Below are 19,056 nucleotides of genomic sequence, written 5' to 3' on the forward strand. Positions count from 1 at the left end.
GTAACTCCAGGCTTTCCTCCATTGCCACGTGGAGCCTGAGAATGGCAATAAAACGACCACCAGACTCGCTATTTCCACCGATGGAGTTTCAAGACACCGTGTGGTTTTGAGGCGATAGAAGACACCCACGAGACACTTCCTGTAAGGGAGCAACGAGACGAGGTTCAGTTTGCTGTACTGAGATTCTTTAGATGTAATTCAATGTACCTTCATTTAGAGTTATAGAGTCATAGAGCACTGCAACACAGAAACAGGACCTTCAGCCCATCTAGTCCATTCAAACTGTTATTCTGTCTAGGCCCATAGAACCCCACCCAGACCATAACCCTTCATGCCTCTCCCATCCATGTACTTATCCAAACTTCTCTTAAGTATTGCAACTGAACTCGCATCTACCACTTCCGCTGCCAGCTCATTCTACATTCGCAATGCCCTTTAAAGAAGTTCCCCCTCAGGTCTCCTTTAACTATATCACTTTTCACCCTTAAACTATGTCCTGTCATTCTAGTATCACCAAAACCTGGGAGGGGAGGCCTGCTTGCATTTACCCTATCTATATCCCTCATAACTTTGAACTACCTTCTGGTTGAAGATATTTCTTCTCATCTCCTGAATGGCTGGGCCTTTTTTTTTGTGTGTACAGAATGTCCTCCACAGCTGCTGGAGGCAAACTACCCAGTCAAGCCCTTTTTAGAATTTTGTAGATTTTAACCCTTTCAGTTTGTTCTGTCCTCAAACTTCAAAACTGAAATTAAGCTTATAATCAAACACACCATATACTACGTTGAGGTTCATTTTCTTGTCGGCATTCACAATAGAATAATGAAGTACAATAGAATCATTGAAAAACAACACAAAGATTGACAACCAATGTGCAAAAGAAGACAAATTGTGAAAATGCATTTAAATAAATGAGTAATATGGGGAGCAAAAGTTGCAGAGTCCTTGAAAGTGAGTCCATCGGTTGTGGAAATAGTTCACCGTTGTGGTGAGTGAAGTTATCCACATTAGTTCAGTAGAGCAGAGGGATCTAGGAATAATGGTGCATAGTTCCCTGAAGGTGGAATCTCATGTGGATAGGGTGGTGAAGAAAGCTTTTGGTATGCTGGCCTTTATTAATCAGAGCATTGGGTATAGGAGTTGGGATGTAATGTTGAAATTGTATAAGGCATTGGTGAGGCCATATTTGGAGTATTGTGTACAGTTCTGGTCACCGAATTATAGGAAAGATGTCAACAAAATTGAGAGAGTACAGAGGAGATTTACTAAAATGTTGCCTGGGTTTCATCTCCTAAGTTACAGAGAAAGGTTGAACAAGTTGGGTCTTTATTCTTTGGAGCGTAGAAGCTTGAGGGCGGATTTGATAGAGGTGTTTAAGATTATGAGAGGGATAGATAGAGTTGATGTGGATAGGCTTTTTCCGTTGAGAGTGGGGGAGATTCAAACAAAAGAACATGAGTTGAGAGTGAAAGGGCAAAAGTTTAGGGGTAACATGAGGGGGAACTTCATTACTCAGAGAGTGGTAGCTGGTAGCAGTAGAAGTGGTTCGATGTTGTCGTTTAAAGTTAAATTGGATAGATATATATGGACAGGAAAGCAATGGAGGGTTATGGGCTGAGTGCAGGTCGGTGGGACTAGGAGAGAGTAAGAGTTTGGCATGGATTAGAAGGGCCGAGATGGCCTGTTTCCATGTTGTAATTGTTATATGGAACCTGATGGTTGAAGGGTAATAGCTGTTCCTGAACCTGATAGTGTGGGACCTAAGGCCCCTGTACCTCCTGCAGCAAGAAGAGAACAGGTCCAGGATGGTGGGGGTCATTGATGATGAGTGCTGCTTTCTTGTGGTAGTAAATTTAAAAACGCAAACACAAAAAGATATAGATGCTGCCTGGCCTGCTGCGTTCGCCAGCACTTTTTGTGTGTGTTTCTTGTGGTAGTGCTCCTTATCGATGTGCTCATTTGTGGGGAGGGCTTTTCCTGTGATGGACTGTATCCACTACTTTTTGTAGAATTCCTGTGACAGTGGTTACTCTTTACCTCAAACATTAGAAACCTGGCTTCACACTATTGCATGTAGATACTGAAAATTTCCCAAGGGTTGAGGAAGGCATCAATAGGACTGGATTACTGAAAGGCACAATAAAAATCTGGTGCTTCCCTTTGAACTGTGGACTTGATTGCCTGTGCCTTGAATGACAGAGAGATAATAGAATTGCTGAGATTTATTTATTTAGAGATACAATGCGGAATAGGCCCTTCCAGCCCAACGAGTGACAACGCCCAGCAACCAACATATTTAACCCCAGCCTAATTTAGACCATAAGACAAAGGAGCAGAAGTAGGCCATTCGGCCCATCGAGTCTGCTCCGCCATTTTATCATGAGCTGATCCATTTTATCCTATTTAGTCCCACTGCCCCGCCTTCTCACCATAACCTTTGATGCCCTGGCTACTCAGATACCTATCAATCTCTGCCTTAAATACACCCAATGACTTGGCCTCCACTGCTGCCCGTGGCAACAAATTCCATAGATTCACCACCCTCTGACTAAAAAAATTTCTTTGCATTTCTGTTCTGAAAGGGTGCCCTTCAATCCTGAAGTCATGCCCTCTCGTACTAGACTCCCCCATCATGGGAAACAACTTTGCCACATCCACTCTGTCCATGCCTTTTAACATTCGAAATGTTTCTATGAGGTCTCCCCTCATTCTTCGAAACTCCAAGGAATACAGTCCAAGAGCGGACAAACGTTCCTCATATGTTAACGCTCTCATTCCCGGAATCATTCTAGTGAATCTTCTCTGTACCCTCTCCAACGTCAGCACATCCTTTCTTAAATAAGGAGACCAAAACTGCCCACAGTACTCCAAGTGAGGTCTCACCAGCGCCTTATAGAGCCTCAACATCACATCCCTGCTCCTATACTCTATTCCTCTAGAAATGAATGCCAACATTGCATTCGCCTTCTTCACTACTGACTCAACCTGGAGGTTAACTTTAAGGGAATCCTGTACGAGGACTCCCAAGTCCCGTTGCATCTCAGAAATTTACAATGACCAACTAACCTATTAACCTGTACACCTTTGGAATGTAGGAGGAAACCAGAGCTCCTGGAGGAAACCCACGCGTTCACAGGAGGAATGTACAAACTCCTTACAGAACTCCAATCTCCAATGCTCCAAGTTGTGCGAACCACTACGGGACTGTGATGATCATAACTAATCTGGTAGAAAGTGTTCCCACCCACTATAAAACCTATCAGATAGTTCAGCCTCAGTGATACCAAAATTAGGCGCGTTCTACAAGGGAAGGACGTGTCCTCTATTATATCCTAATATCAGTGAGATAGCAATATACTGTAGGTATTGGATATATCATAAACACAAGGAATTCTGCAGGTGCTGGAAATCCAAAGCAACTGGAGAAACTCAGCAGGTCAGGCAGCATCCTTGGAAATGGAAAAAAGTCAACATTTTGGGCCGAGTCTTCCTTAGGACTGGGAAGGAAGGAGGAAGAAGCCAGAATAAAAAGATATGGGGAGGGGAAGGAGGATAGATAGAATGTGATAGATGAAGCCAGGTGGGTGGGAAAATTAAAGGGCTGGAGAGGAAGGAATCTGATAGGAGAGGAGAGTGGATCATCCGAGAAAGGGAAGGAGGAGGGGACCTAGGTGGAGGTGATAGGCAGCTGAGAAGATGTATGAGGTCAGAATAGGGATAGAAGAAAAGGGGAGAGAGGAGGAATTTTTTTTACTGCAGGGGAAATCGATATTCATGCCATCAGGTTAGGGGCTACCCAGATGGAATATAAGGTGCTGCTCCTCTGCCCCGAGGTTGGTCTCATCTTGGCATAAAAGGAGGCTGTGGACCAACATGATGGAACAGGAATGAGAATCGGAATTACAATATTTGACAACCTCGAAGTTCCACTTCTGGTAGATGGACCAGAGATGTTCGATGAAGTGGTCCACCAATTGACGACAGGTATCACCATTGTAAAGAAGACCACGTCTCAAGGGCAGTTTCTGTCCCACCATATTAAGACTATTGAATAGTTCTCTTGGAGGATAAGAGAGACTCTTGATCTCACAATCTACCACATCACAACCTTGCATCTTACTGTTCTACCTGCACTGTGCTTCCCCCGTATTTGTAGCACTTTAATCTGCAGTTTGTTAAAGTTTTACCTCGTAGTTGGTGTGCGATCACTTGAGTCAAGTATGATGTTCTCCTAGGGGATTGTCTATTGCTGGGTCCTCAGGTCGGTCTGGAGGCCCATCTGAGATCTGCATGTTCTGGTGATGTCAGGGTGGGCATGGTCCTTGACAGATTGGGGTCAGGGTCCGGCGGCGTGGAACAGAAGACAACTGTGGGACCCTTCACTGCTGCAGCCTTCCTCTGCCATCACTGCAATACGAGGTGTCATCGTCTTCTGCCAGCTCCACAGCGAGGTCTTAGTTGGATTACTCTTTGTCTGGAACCTCCCTCTTGACCTTAGCACCATGGGTGACCCTACCAGGAGCTAAGCTCCATATGGCATTGCTCTCAGGATCTCAGAAGCCTCTCCACCACAGCAAAGTGATGACCCTCAGAAAGGACTTTTTACTTTATAGTACCTCGGTGCCCTGTTGTAATGAATAAACCTGTATGAAGAGTATGCAAGACAAATTTTTCACTGTACCTCCTCAGGGCAGAGGAGCAGCACCTTATATTCTGTCTGGGTAGCCTCTAACTTGATGGCATGAATATCAATTTCCCCTCTGGTTAAAAAAAATTCCCCCTCTCTCCCCTTTTCTTCTATCCCTGCGCTGGCCTCATACATCTTCTCAGCTGCCTATCACCTCCGCCTAGGTTCCCTCCTCCTTCACTTTCCCTGATGATCTATCAAATTCCTTCCTCTCCAGCCCTTACCAGTTTACCAAAGGATTTCCCATCAATGAACATTCTTTGAAGCAATTGTAATATAAGAAATGTCCTCACAAGAGGATAGCGATTACGCAAAAGGAAGTTAAAATTTACAGTGCAGAAGGGGTTGTTAAACCTTACATGTATCTACAGGTGGTAGTGAATGTCTCCATATCTCTTTCTCCTACAGACATGGGAATAGGCAGTAATTCAAACTAACTGTTTGGGTCCTTTATTAAATAATAGATTAGAGTGGCAAAGTAGCATTTTTCTTCCCATAGTTTACTCCACAGAGGGAGATAAACCCATCGGCAAATTCCAGACTAAACACTGTTTAGAGAGAGAGTTGCATGGATCAATTTTTAAACTGGTATTGATCAATTTTAAATAGAACATTGTACATGGAAACGTACAGCACAGGAACAGCCCCTTTGGCCCACGGCATTCCAAGTTATTTATTTACAAACAAGAGAAAGTCTGCAGGTGCTGGAAATCCACACAAAATGCAAGAGGAACACAGAGTGCCAGGCAGCATCTCTGGAAAAGAGAACTGTCGATGTTTCAGGCCAAACCCTTCGGCAGAATGTAACAGTACAGCACAAATTAGGCCTTCTGGCCTTTTGAGCCACACTGCCTCAGCCACTCCACAACCCCGATTAGCCCTAACCTATAGCACTGTTGTAACTATATGCTATAATTATGTGGTTTTGTTAGTTCTTTCCAGTCTTGGTCTGTCCTGTATTTTGTGATATCGCACCGGAGGAAATATTGTATCATTTCTTAATGCATGCATTACTAAATGACAATAAAAGAGGACTGCGTACGTTCATAATCTAATCTAATCACAGGCCAATTGACAATTGCCAGTGAACCTACCTGGTAGGTCTTTGGACTGTGGGAGGAAACTGGAGTAGCTGGGGGAAACCCCACACATTCCACAGGGAGGACTTGCAGAAATTCCTTACAGAACGGTGCTGGAATTGAACTCTGAACTCTGGAACGCTCCGTAATGGCATCACACTAGGTAAATGGCCTCTAATTACACTTCTGTCTGTACATGGACATTCTCTGCAGATTCGCGTGCCTATCTAAGAGCCTCTTAGTTACCACCACCGTGACTGTCTTCACTACCACCCCTGGCATTCCAGGACTCACCGCACTGTGTTTTTAAAAAAGAAAACTTGCCTCGCACGTCTCTTTTGACTCCCCTTCCCACCCTCAACCTTAACAGAATTGGAATAAAAATGTTTATTATCTCTGGCATATGTTGTGAAGTTTTTTTGTTTTGCAGCAGCAGTGCAGTGCAAGACCATCAAAATTGCTGTAAGTTACAAATAAAGTGAAAATAATAAAATAAGTAATACGGATAATAGCATACATGTTGAAAGTAAATTTATTATCAAAGCACATGTATGTCACCATTCACTACACTGATACTCATTTTCATGCTGGCATTACTAGTAGAACAAAGAAATACAGCAGAATGAATGAAAAGGTACACACAAAGCCTGACAAACACTCAGTGTGCAAAAGAATACAGAGTTGAAAGTAAATTTTATTTTAAAAATACATATACGTCACCAGATTTTGCATCAGTCTTCACTGTGGAAGACACTAGCAGTATGCCGGAAGTTTGAGAGTGTCGGGGAACAGTAGTGTGTGAAGTTGCCATTATTAGGGAAAAGGTTCTTGGGAAACTGAAACGTCTCAAGGTAGATGAGTTACCTGGACCAGATGATGTACAGCCCAGGGTCCTGAAAGAGGTGGCTGAAGAGATTGTGATGGCATTAGATAGATAGATAGATAGATAGATATACTTTATTAATCCCGAAGGAAATTTGGTTTCGTTACAGCCGCACCAACCAAGAATAAATATAGCAATCCAAAAAACCCAACACTCAAACAACAAATGCAAACTATGCCAGATGGAGAATAAGTCCAGGACCAGTCTATTGGCTCAGGGTGTCTGACCCTCCACGGGAGGAGCTGCACGTTCGATGGCCACAGGCAGGAACGATCTCCCATGCCGCCAGTGTTGTATCACGGTGGAATGTGGCCGAAGTCCAACAGTAAAAAGTTCAGTATCCAGTCTGCAAACATGTTCCTCGATCGTAATATACTCTGGATTGCACCATCCGTTGTTAACCAGATCAGTAAGCACGAAACTCCTTTATGCTTACCGCTCTCGGTGCACTTCCGGTCAGCCCAAACGGTATTACCCACCGAACTCCTCTTCTCCAAAAGTCTCTGTTGTCTCGACCCGGTCTTAGGAATGATCTTTCATGAATCAATTGATTCTGGCATGGTTCTGAAGGAATGGAAAATTCTAAATATCACTCTAATTTTCAAGAAGGGAGAGAGACAGGAGAAAAGAAACCATAGGCCAATGACTCTGAATTTGGTGGCTAGGGAGATATTGGAGTCAATTGTTAAGGATGTGGTTTCAGGGCACTTGGAGGCACAAAATAAGATAGGCCATAGTCGGCATGGTTCCTCAAAGAAAAATCTTCCTGACAAATCTGTTGGAATTCTTGGAAGCAATAACAAGCAGGATAGACAAAGGAGAATTGGTAGATGTTGTATAGTTAGATTTTCAGAAGGCCTTTGACAAGGTGCCACACATGAGGCTGTTTTACAAGTTAAGAACCCATGGTATGAGTTAAGGGTGAAAGGTGAAATAATTAAGGGGAACCTGAGGGGGAACTACTTTACTCAGAGGGTGATAAGTGTGTGGAACGAGTTGCTGGCAGAAGTGGTGGCTGTGGGTTTGGCTTCAATATTTAAAAGAAATTTGGATAGGTACGTGGATGGAAGGGGTATGGAGGGCTATGACCGGGTGCAGGTCGATAAGGCTAGCCAGGTTAATATTTTGTCATGGACTAGGTAGGTTGCAGGGCCCGTTTTTCTGCTTAGTGTTTGATAACTCTATGACAGAATTCAAATATTGGTCACAGGCTGCGGCCCTGGAAGTGGTGCCCTCTTCTGCTGGAGGTGGGGTAGATGGTATAAAGTGTTGAGCAGCATTGCTGGTCTTGGGATGTGGAAGGAGCAAACAGCAAGAGCACTGTACTTTGGAAAGGGAGGGAAGGAATTGGAGACACTGGCCGTCGGTGGAAATGGGGGAGGTGGGATTAACGCTTGCGATTGGGCCAGCAGCCTGTCATTGGGTTCCGGGAGCAGGATCAGGAGATCAGGATGCGAACTTGTGAAAGGCAAGGAGCAAAGGTGGGGAACTGGGATGGGCAGCAGAGATCTCGGCTTGAGGTGACAGGTTAGATGTGGATGGAGGATGGTGTTTCAATGTGGGAGGTAGAGATTGGTGGTGTGAGGATTTGGTTAAGTTCTCTAATACCCACAGCCCTGCCAGACCAGCATTTTGGGTATGTCAGCAAGCTTTACTGTGAGTGCCTCAGGGTGGATGTCCCTATGACAAGTTCTACTGCAGTTCTTGAAAAGAGTCTTTGCACAGAAAATAATCCAATGAGTTTAAGATAATGGAATAGAAGGAAGTCCCCTCAGAACAGAAATGAGGAGAAATTTCTTTAGTCTGAGGGTGATGAATCTGTAGAATTCATTGCCACAGACAGATGAGGAAGCCAAATCATTGTGTATATTTGAAGCAGAAATTGATAGTTTCTTGATTAGTAAGGGTACCAAAGGTTACAGGGAGAAGACAGGAGAATGAGGTTGAGAGGGGTAATAAATCAGTCATGATGGAATGGTGGAATAGACTCGATGGGCCAAATGGCCTAATTCTGCTCCCATGTCTTATGGTGGCTTACAATATGAAGTGCCCAACTGAGGTTACTGATTGGCATTCTTTTGCTCAGACATGGTTGTAAGAGAGGAACAGAATTCAACGGTAAAGCTTAAAATGCAAGTAATAACTTTCTCAAGCCACAAATGGAGAACTTTGTACAGTCCCCATTTTGAAAAGACGTTGACAAGAGCAAGGGTTCCCAACCTGGTGTCCATGGACCTCTTGCTTAATGGTATTGGTCCACGGCAGTGAAAAGGTTGGGAAGCCCTGACTCGAGAGAATGTTTAGCATTGATTTGTCAACAGTATTAACACTCAAATAGAGGCAGAGACTTGACAGGTAAAGAATTTTTAAGTATTTCCAATGTAATTAAAGATCAACAGTTTAAATTCACCACAAAGAAAATGATGAATGGGATTTTTGGATATCAAATTCTTTGCTGTAAGTATTAGCTATATTTGTCACATTTGCATTGAAATACGCAGTGAAATGTGTCCTTTGTGTCAATGAGCAACACAATCCTAAGATGTGCTGGGGGCAGCCCACAGGTGTCGCCTTTCTTCTGACTCCAAAATAGCATACCCTCAACTTCCTAACCAGTATGTGTTTGAAATGTGGTAGGAAAGCTGAGCACCTGGAGGAGAAAGAGTGTTTGGACATTACCGGGAGAAATGTACAAACTCCTTGCAGACAGTTGCAGGATTTGAACACTGATTGATGGCGCTGTGAGGTATTACGATAGGCGCTTTGCTACGTGATGGCCCGTAGAATGTAGCTGAGGCAGAAACTTTAATGGAATCTTGCAAACTGAGCGTAAGGTTGGAGCAGCGTGGTGGAGTTGGTTTTGCGTTGGAATGGTGGGTCTAATTGTCACTGTCCATCTGTTGGGAGTGAGAAATGGGGCAATATTTTCATGTACTTTGTACACACTTGCATTGGCTTATGAAATCAAGTACTTTCATTAGAATGCTCCTTATTAGCTGCTGATAATATTGATGTGCCAGAAAGGGTGAATTTGAGAATCTCAGAAGCTGATGATCTGCTGGTATTTTTAATGCCCAACGGTCTCTACAGTTTACAGAGAACGGTGTAAGAAACAAAAAGCATCCAGTGAGCAGCAGTTCTGCTGGTGAAAATGCCTTGTTAATGAGAGGGGTCAGAGGAGAATGGCCAGACTGGTTCAAGCTATCAGGAAGGCGACAGGAACTCAAATAGCCAGATTTGAACGGTGCGCAGAAGAACATCTCTGAACGCACAGCACATCGAACCTTGAACTGGATGGGCAACAGGAGCAGAAGACCACGAACGGAACATCCACTCAGAGGCCACTTCATTAGGTACTGGAGGTAACTAATAAAGTGGCCACTGAATGCATATCTGCAGGCTATTGGTTGCTTCATAAATTCGGCCTTTTATTCTGACATCTTCGCCCTTCTTTTTCTGGCCTGAAGATGGATCTTGGCGCAAACTGTCAACTGTTTATTTCCCTGGATGCTGCCTGACTTACTAAATTCCTCCAGAGTTTTATGTGTGTTGCTTTAGAAAAACACTGACATTGCAGGGAGCTAATTAGGTTTTGGAATGGAACCTCTTGACCATGTCGGCGTGCTTTAATGCATTGAGTTGCCACCACATGATTGGCTGATTAGATATTTGCATTAACAAGCAGGTGTACCTGATAAAGTGGCCACTGAGTGTGGAGTGCTGGTAAGTTGGTAATTTTATTGATTGGTAAATTGGTTTCTTATTGCCATTCCCCCACGTCAGTACATTGAGATAGTACAAGGGAAAAGCAATAAGAGAATGCAGAATATAGTGTTACTATAGTGTTAGAATAGCCGGACAGTGGTGTAGTAGCATCCACAGAGGACTTTGAGATGAATGGTCCCCGGTTTGAATCCAACAGGCACCTAGCACACACTCCATCCGTGCTGGGTTGAGCGTCGAGCTAGCAACTCAGCCTCGAAGAAAGCAGACAAATTCTACAGAAACGGCAAGGTTGCCACCTGATGTGCCACAAGGCATGAAGAGGGACAACATACTTTCAGAATGTTTGCTCTTCAGTGAGGTGAAAGCTTTCTACAATAAACACAATCGACGTTTCAGGCCGAGACCCTTCGTCTGTCCTGACGAAGGGTCTCAGCTTGAAACGTCGACTGCGCCTCTTGCTAGAGATGCTGCCTGGCCTGCTGCATTCACCAGAAACTTTGATGTGTGTTGCTTGAATTTCCAGCATCTGCAGAATTCCTGTTGTTTACAATAAACACAATCTCTTTTCTTCAGGTGCTGAACATGGAAGATGACCCGAACTGGTATAAGGCTGAATTACATGGCGTAGAAGGTTTTATTCCCAAGAACTACATTAAATTGAAGCCACACACGTGAGTATTTACTGGGATTTCCTATTTAACTTCCTCTACAACTTCCTATTTAATCTTGCTGACCCGTAACAGTGTGCTCAGTGTTGCTAGATGGAGCGGGAGGGGAAGTTCTACAGTTGACCTCAGCGCCTGGAAGGGAGCAGATTAACACAAATGGAAAGTGTGGAGTAAAAACTGCAGATGCTGGAATTCTGAAATAAAGTTCAAAAATGCTGAAGGTTGTCAGCTGGTTAGACAGCATCCATGGATGGAGAAACAGAATTAGAACGGGCAAAGAAATGGCAGAGAGAATATGGTGTAGGGAGGTATGTGGTCCTGCACTTTGGTAGAAGCAACCAAAGGGTAGATTATTTTCTAAGTGAAGAGAAAATTCAAAAATATGAGGTGCAAAGGGACATGGGGAGTCCTCATGCAGAATTGCCTAAAGGTTAATTTATAGATTGGGCCAGTAGCGAGGAAGGCAAATGTGATGTTTGCATTCATTTCGAGAGGACTAGAATATAAAATCAAGGATGTAATGTTGAGATTTTATAAAGCACTAGTGAGGCCTCACTTTGAGTATTGTGAGCAGTTTGGGGGTTCACAAAAATATTCGAAGATCGAAAGGCTTGTCATATGAGCCTGATGGCTCTGGGGCTGTATTCACTGGAATTCAGAAGCATGAGGGGTGACCTCATTAAAACCTACCAAATGTTGAAGGGCCTTGATAGAGCGGATGGGGAGAGGAAGTTTCCTTTGTTGAGGAGTCTAAGACCAGAGGTCACAGCCTCAGAATAGAGGGGCGTCCTTTTAAAATGAAGGTGAGGAAGAATTTCTTTAGCCAGAGACTGTGAATCTGTGGAGTTATTTGCCACGGGTAGCTGTGGAAGCCAAGTCTTTACGTATATTTAAGACAGAGGTTGATAGATTCTTGATTGATCAGGGCATGAAAGGATATGTGGGGGGAGGGAGAAGCACCAAGGCAAAGGCAGGAGATTGGGGCTGAGAGGAAAAATGGATCAGCCATGATGAAATGGTGGAGCAGACTCAATGGGCCAGATGGCCTAATTGTGCTTCTATATCTTATGATCTTGGTGATCTTTCATTAGAATAATTAAAAGTTAGAAATCAGTATGTAACTTAGTGACAGGGTTAACGCATGAGGAGCATTTGATGCTCTGGGCTTGTACTAGCTGGAGTTTAGTAGAATGATGGGGCGGTGGGGTGGGGATCTCATTGAAACCTGTTAAGTATTGAATGGCCTAGGTAGAGTAGACGTGGAGAGGATGTTTTCTATAGTGGGGGAGTCCAGCGCTAGTGGACACAGCCTTAGAATAAAAGGATGGCCCTTTGGAACAGAGTTGAGGAGGAATTTCTTTAGGCAGTGGTAGGTGAATCTATGGAATTCATTGCCACAGATGGCAGTGGAAACCAAATCATTGGGTGTAATTAAAGCAGAGGTCGACAGGTTCTTGATTTCTAAGGGTATCAAATTTATGGGGAGAAGGCAGAACATGGTTAAGCAAGATAACAATAACTTATTTACAGAGCACTTTTCATACAGACAATGTAGTTCAAAGTGCTTCACAATGGGATAAACGTACAAACATGAAAATAAAATTAAAAGTAAAAATAAACATGAAAACAAAAAGGCAAAAGGATGTTAGTTAAAAGCAAGATTAAATGAATAGGTTTTGAGCTGGTGTTTAAAAGTGCTAAACGAGTCTGCATCCCTTCTGGTTTTGCAGTTGGTCTTGAATTCCACAGTTCAGAAGCATAGTTCAAAAATCCTGACCTGCCATTATCTTTTGTTGGAGATTGTTTAAATTTAAGAGACTGGTGGAAAAAGGCCTGAGAGCTTGAACAGGATTATAAAATGAAAGCAATTCTCTGGTCCCGGACCATTAAGAGCTTTAAAAACAAGTAAGAGAATTTTAAAGTCAATTCTCAGAGATACAGGAAGCAAATGCAGAGTAGCTAGGATGGGAGTGATATGCTTGCTCATCGTGGTTTTGGTTAAAAATCTAACAGTGGCATTCCCAGTGAACTGGTCAATAGATTGCTTTGGAGGGCCAACAAAAAGTGCATTGCAGTAATCTAGTCTATTCGATATAAAGGCATGTAGTAGACTTCAACATCATTGCATGACAGAAATGGGGGTACCTTTCCACTATTTCTTAAATGTAGAAATATAGAACTGGTCATTTTCTTTATGTGGGGTTAAAATTCAAATCGGAATCAAGGACAACACCCAGGCTTGTTACTTCTGATTTTACAAGGGGAGCCAAGTTCACAAGTTTATCAATAAGTGTATCTCCTTTGGCTTTGGAATTTCAGTTTTATCCTCATTTAGCTTTTGGAAATTATTGCTTGTCCATTTGTTCATTGCAAGCATACCAGAAGTCAAAGATGATAGGGTGTTATCATCAGGCTCAACTGAGATGTACAATTATACGAGAGGTCCGAGAACGAAGCACTACCTGGTGCTTGGACAATTTAAACACTGGTCCAGGTAGACTGGAAAGCCCAAGTGTTGGGAGCAGAGGCAAGGGTTGGGCTGATTTCACTCGCTCTCCCGCGATCTTCATTCCTCTTTGTGTGGTCGGAAGCTGTGAGCTGCGCTGGTTGGCTGTTGTCTTTGCGAGTTTCACTGCATTTTTGCCCCACTGATATGATGAACTGAGATAGAGGCTTGGGTCTACTCCAGCTGCTCGGGGAGCGGATCTAAAGACACAATCTGGTTCAGAGTGCTGTTGCTTTCTCCTATCGTTTGCATGATGTGTGTGCTTTTCCCTCTTTCTCAGCGCAGTGCTTATGGTCTTTTTTTTAAATTGAGCTCTGTGGGCTCCTTGCTTTGTGCCTGCCTGTAAGCAAACAAATTGCAAGGTGTATAATTTATACATTCTGTGATGATAAATGTACTTTGAATCTTTGAATTTTGTCGATTAAAACATATTGCAGATTCCTCATGTTTTGTGGCAGATGCTTGACTGAGGACGTTATGGGATGGTGCAGGCTTTAACAGTTGGGTTATAGTTGAAAACAATATTCTTGTATCATGGCTATTCTCTGTAATAATCTTGGAAAAATGGTCTCTTTTTGCAAAGCGTATAGCTGTGTTAAAGGAGGCTGGTTTTTCTTTCAAAATATTATGGTGGACGTCGAGCATGGGTTTCTTCCATTTTCTCTCAGATACTCCGCATAATCTCTTGAGTTCCTGGACAGAATCCTGTAACCATGGTGATGTTTCACTGAGTGGGCCCACTGTGTTAAATATATTTGTCAAGTTATTGTTGAAAGAATCAACCATTTGATTTACTGAGCAGTTTAAGTCACATGGGTCAGATAAATTAACCAACTCAGAGAATTTAATTTGCGATGCGGCATCACGGAGCCGTTTATAAATGTAATTTCTTCCGTCATTTTGGGTATAGGCAGGAGGGCGTCAAAAAGTACACAAAATGATTAGAGATAATGGTATTAGGCAAAGGAATGTTAATACAAACACGAGAAAATCTGCAGATGGTGGAAAACCAAGCACACACTCAAAATGCAGGAGGAACTCAGCAGGCTAGGCAGCATCTATGAAAAAGAGTAAACAGTAAATGTTTTGGTCTGAGAGCCTTCTCCAGTCCTGATGAAGAGTCCCGGCCTGAAATGTTGACTGTTTACTCTTTTCCATAGATGCTGCCTGGCCTGCTGATTCCTCCAGCTTTTTTTGTGTGTGTTGCTGAGAAATGTTAATAATATTGAACCCTTTTGCCATTACTAAGTCAGGTGTAGTTCCAAGTCAATGGGTGGGCTCAGTGACAAGCTGTCGAGCAAATTCATGAATTCAGCTGCCATAGAGTTTTCATTTGAAGGTTCATTAATATGAATATTGAAATCACCAACGATGCCCCCCTTCGTCATAGAGCCCTGGGTCCTCAAGAATGGTGGCAACAGCAGCAGCGGTCTACAAATGGCCTGTTTGGTTATCGCTAACAATCTGTTTATCATTCCACTATATATGTGTATATTGCCAAATGAAACATCGTTCATCCAGACCAAGGTGCACAATGCAGTACATATAACTCACACACAAAACATGAAGTAATATTACCACATATTAATTAACAAATAATAAAACATACTCCTGAAGATTGGCATTTAGCATGAACTTTTATGACAGAAGTTTAAAAAAAATAGTATAATGCAACTGGCATTTCATACGTGATGAGACCTGGGTGGTCGCAGGGAGTTTGGTAGTCTCACGGCCTGGGGGAAGAAGCTGCTTTCCATCCTAACAGTTGTTGTCCTAATGCTACAGTGCCTCCTGCCTGATGGCAGGGGTTCAAAGAGATTGTGGGACAGATGGGAGGGATCCTTGACAATGCCATAGTCCCTGCGTACGCAACGTTTCATCGTAAGGATTATGATTTGTAGATTATTCTGCCTGGGTGGAGGCCACTTCTCTGATATTATGTGAGATGTCCATTTCGTCCCATCTCACGTCCACATTTTCCTCATAAACTTGGTTACTTTTACCTTTTCAGACCAATCCAATAACTATTAAAAAGTGGAAAGCACACGGTTTCTTAACTGGTTAAAATGAACCAAATCAGATTGTACTTATTTCTTCCCTGCATATTTGGTTCAGTAGTCATAAGTGCCTCATCGTAGAATGAAGTAAGATCTCCCACTAAGATGCAAGGAGAATTGCTCATAGTCAAATATGAATTGATATTTTGCACTTAAATTTACTTAGTTAAATGTAACCTCGCCAACAAAATTAGATCATAATGTTCTTGCTATTGTCTCTCATTCCATAGTTCCTTAACTTGTAAAGATATTATTCCAGGGAGGGACTCTTTAAGCATGATGAAGCTACAAAGGTCATGAGTTATTATCCTTTGACCCAGTTTTGATTATAAAGTCATTAATGTGTGACTTACTGATGTCACTGTGACGTGTGTGAAATCACCATAAGGAATTCACGTTGGAGTTAGGGTGAATCTCTGCAGGAATTATGAATATCCTTTCACTGTTACAATTATTCGACAGATGGAACTTAAAGCCAGAAATGGATTCAACACTTTAAAACCTGCCCAAAATTCTATCTTTGCTTTAGTCACACATAGAAAACAGACATTTTACTTTTTCTAGATCTGATTTGATATCCTTTGTATGATAAAGTTCTGCTTAATTGGAGAGTTCAAATCTGACAAGTCCAAGTGTTGAGTGTTTTTCAACATATACGGTAGTGTAGCAGTTAGCATAACATTACTCTACGCCATCGATCAGCGATTAGAGGTCACTTCCCACCACTGTCTTTAAGGAGTTTGCGTGTTCTCCTCTGGGTGCTCCAGTTTCCCCCCACATTCCAAAGACGTAGGAGTTAGGGTTAGTAAGTTGTGCCCATGCTAAATCGGAGCCAGAAGCATGGCGACACTCGCTGACGGTCCCCAGCACACATTGAGATAAATGACACATTTCACTGTATGTTTCGATATTTTGACGAATAAAGCTAATCTTTAAATCTAATCTTCAGATAGTTGTGCTGAAAACATTGCCCCCTTTAATCTTTTGGGAGGAAGGAAATTACTCCATTTCTTCTTAGAACAACAAAAGTCATTCTGCCTGAGTGGCTTCATTATGTTCAAGCTGGAGTGATTTTAAATTGTAGGAGCTCATACTGGAAAATGTTCCACTTCCTGCATTAGCAGTCATGTCCTTTGTAAAAATAAAATCATAAAGGGAGCACTTAGAAAAATGCTTTAACAGGGGACTATAGATTTTCAAATGATTGAATGTACCATACAAAGTATTTATCATGTGCTTTCAGAAATATTATTCTGCTGGTGATTATACACAGCTGTTTATGATCATCACTCTTTGCAAAGGATGAAATAGTTGCTTTGTAATCCACTTGGTCCCTTGGGAAAAAAAATGAATAATGTGGTTTCTCTATATCAATCTCAGGATCTCCGAATTGGAATTGGTTTATTATTGTCACATGTGCCGAGGTACAGTGAAAAGCTTATCTAACATGCAGATCAAATTATTACACAGTGCACTGGGGTAGAACAAGATAAAATAATAACAGAATGCAAAATAAAGTGTAACAGCTACAGAGGAAGTGCAGAGCAGGAAAACAATAAGATACAAGATCAGAACGAGGTAGATTGTGAGGGAAAGAGTCCATCTTTTTGTACTAGGGAACCATTCAATAGTCTTGTAACAGCAGGGTGGAATCTGTCCTTGAGCTGGTGGCTGGTGCTTTTGTATCTTGTGCTCGATGGGGGGGGGGAGAAGAGGGAGTGTCCAGATGGGGGTGGTCTTTGATTATGCTGGCTACTTTACTGAGGCAGTGAGAAGTGCAGATCGAGTCCGTGGAGGGGAGGCTGGCTGGTTTCTCTGAGCTGTGTCCGCAATTCTTCAGCTTCTCAATGTCACATTCAAAGCAGTTGCCAGTTGATAGATACATCAATAAAAAGTGGTAAACGTCACCAGGGATACACCAAGTTTCTTTAGCCTCCTGAGGAAGTAGAAGCACTGGGAAACTTTCTTGGCTGTGGCATCTACGTGGTAAAACTTTGAAAACAATTAAGAGCTTTTAACATGGTGATTACTATTGTTCGGCAGAAACATGGCTGATTATTAATGCTGAACAAGATTCCACAAACAGAAAAGGGTTACTAATCAGAATTAATACTCTGGAGATGTTGATCTGGGGATAATGACCAACTTGGATAAGGAATTTGAAGTCAACTGCTCTATCTTTCTGTCTTTCTATCTAAATATCTATAGTTGCTGCCGCGTGATTGGCTGTTGGGGATATACCTACCCAAGGTATACATACCATGAAAATTTGCTTTTCGCAGCAACAGCACAGTGCATTACAAACATTATTTACACGACCTTAAATTATTTCATCACTTACACCACAAAATAAGCAATAAAAGACATAGCATTATTTGAAATTGAAACAGTGCAATTTCCCTATGGGTCCAAGAGAACCGAGCCTATCTTGGCTTAACAGCTGATGCAAAGAGACAATGCAGCTCATTGTCAGCCTTGGTTATGGGGTAAAGTGTGTTAGTTTGGACTTAGAGGCAGAATGCTACCAACCGAAGTAAAGCTGACATCTCAGAGGGAGAAAACTGAGCTACGGCTGTCTGCTTTACCCAGATAACACAAACAGGTCATTATTCAGGAGTAATTAATGGCATTTTCTGATACTGATTCTAATGCGTTTGTTTTATTCCACAGCTGGTATGTAGGCAGAATCTCCAGGATGTCAGCAGAAGAAATGCTTCTGAAACAAGAATTCATCGGGGCTTTTCTATTACGAGAAAGTGAGAGCTCACCTGGTGAATTCTCCATATCTGTAAAGTAAGTAATGTAACAATCAGCCAGGCAAATCATCACTCCTGTCAACAAAGATTGCAAACGAAAAGGTTTCCTTCACTGTGGCCCGAAGCCAAAAGATGGACGTGGTGTTAAAAGTTTGTTTTTTGTGTCGTTGCCTGATAGAGATGGTCGGAGAGAAACTCTCATAACAGCAGCCTGAAAAAATTCTCACGAGCTAGAGTCAGCAGACCAAAAACTAGCAAGTTGAAGTTGGAAGATAACTAATGTGAGCATTCTTTTACATTAATAGAGGAAGTGAAGACCTTTCAGCCCGTTGGGGATATATTATATATGAGGTTGCAATTTAAGGTGGAGGATTCAATATCTGTTGTAAGAGCTAAGTATGTAATGCAGTGAATCGCCTGTCTTGCACTCTACTTCTGAAGGTCATTTCCCACAACATTAGTGGAACCACATTTCAAAGACAGATTTCAAAGTTCAAATGCGCCCATATTTTTGCGGAAAATTTCTATCTTGTTCAGATTTGATTTTAAAAGTAAAGAATATAATAAAATTGTAGATTATTCAGCCTGGGTGGAGGACACGTCCCACTGTTACATGAAAGAGATATCCAATTTGTCCCATTTCACTTCAATAAGACCATAAGACATAGGAGAAGAATTAAACCATTTAGCCCAT

At 42.3% G+C, this 19,056-nt stretch overlaps 1 protein-coding gene across 2 annotated transcripts in view; it reads left to right on the forward strand.

Moving 5' to 3' along the window:
* Window positions 1–19,056, forward strand: part of LOC140203156 (GRB2-related adapter protein-like) — a 72,592-nt gene that overhangs the window by 11,919 nt on the left and 41,617 nt on the right. The window contains exons 2-3 of one of the 2 annotated variants that reach the window (XM_072269044.1): window positions 10,949–11,046; window positions 18,277–18,399. In XM_072269044.1, coding sequence (XP_072125145.1) covers window positions 10,949–11,046; window positions 18,277–18,399 — 221 coding nt within the window. The remainder of the gene's footprint in view (window positions 1–10,948; window positions 11,047–18,276; window positions 18,400–19,056) is intronic. The other variant, XM_072269045.1, reaches the window with a different exon arrangement.

Source organism: Mobula birostris, chromosome 9, assembly GCF_030028105.1.
Source record: "Mobula birostris isolate sMobBir1 chromosome 9, sMobBir1.hap1, whole genome shotgun sequence".
Taxonomy (NCBI): Eukaryota; Metazoa; Chordata; class Chondrichthyes; order Myliobatiformes; family Myliobatidae; genus Mobula; species Mobula birostris.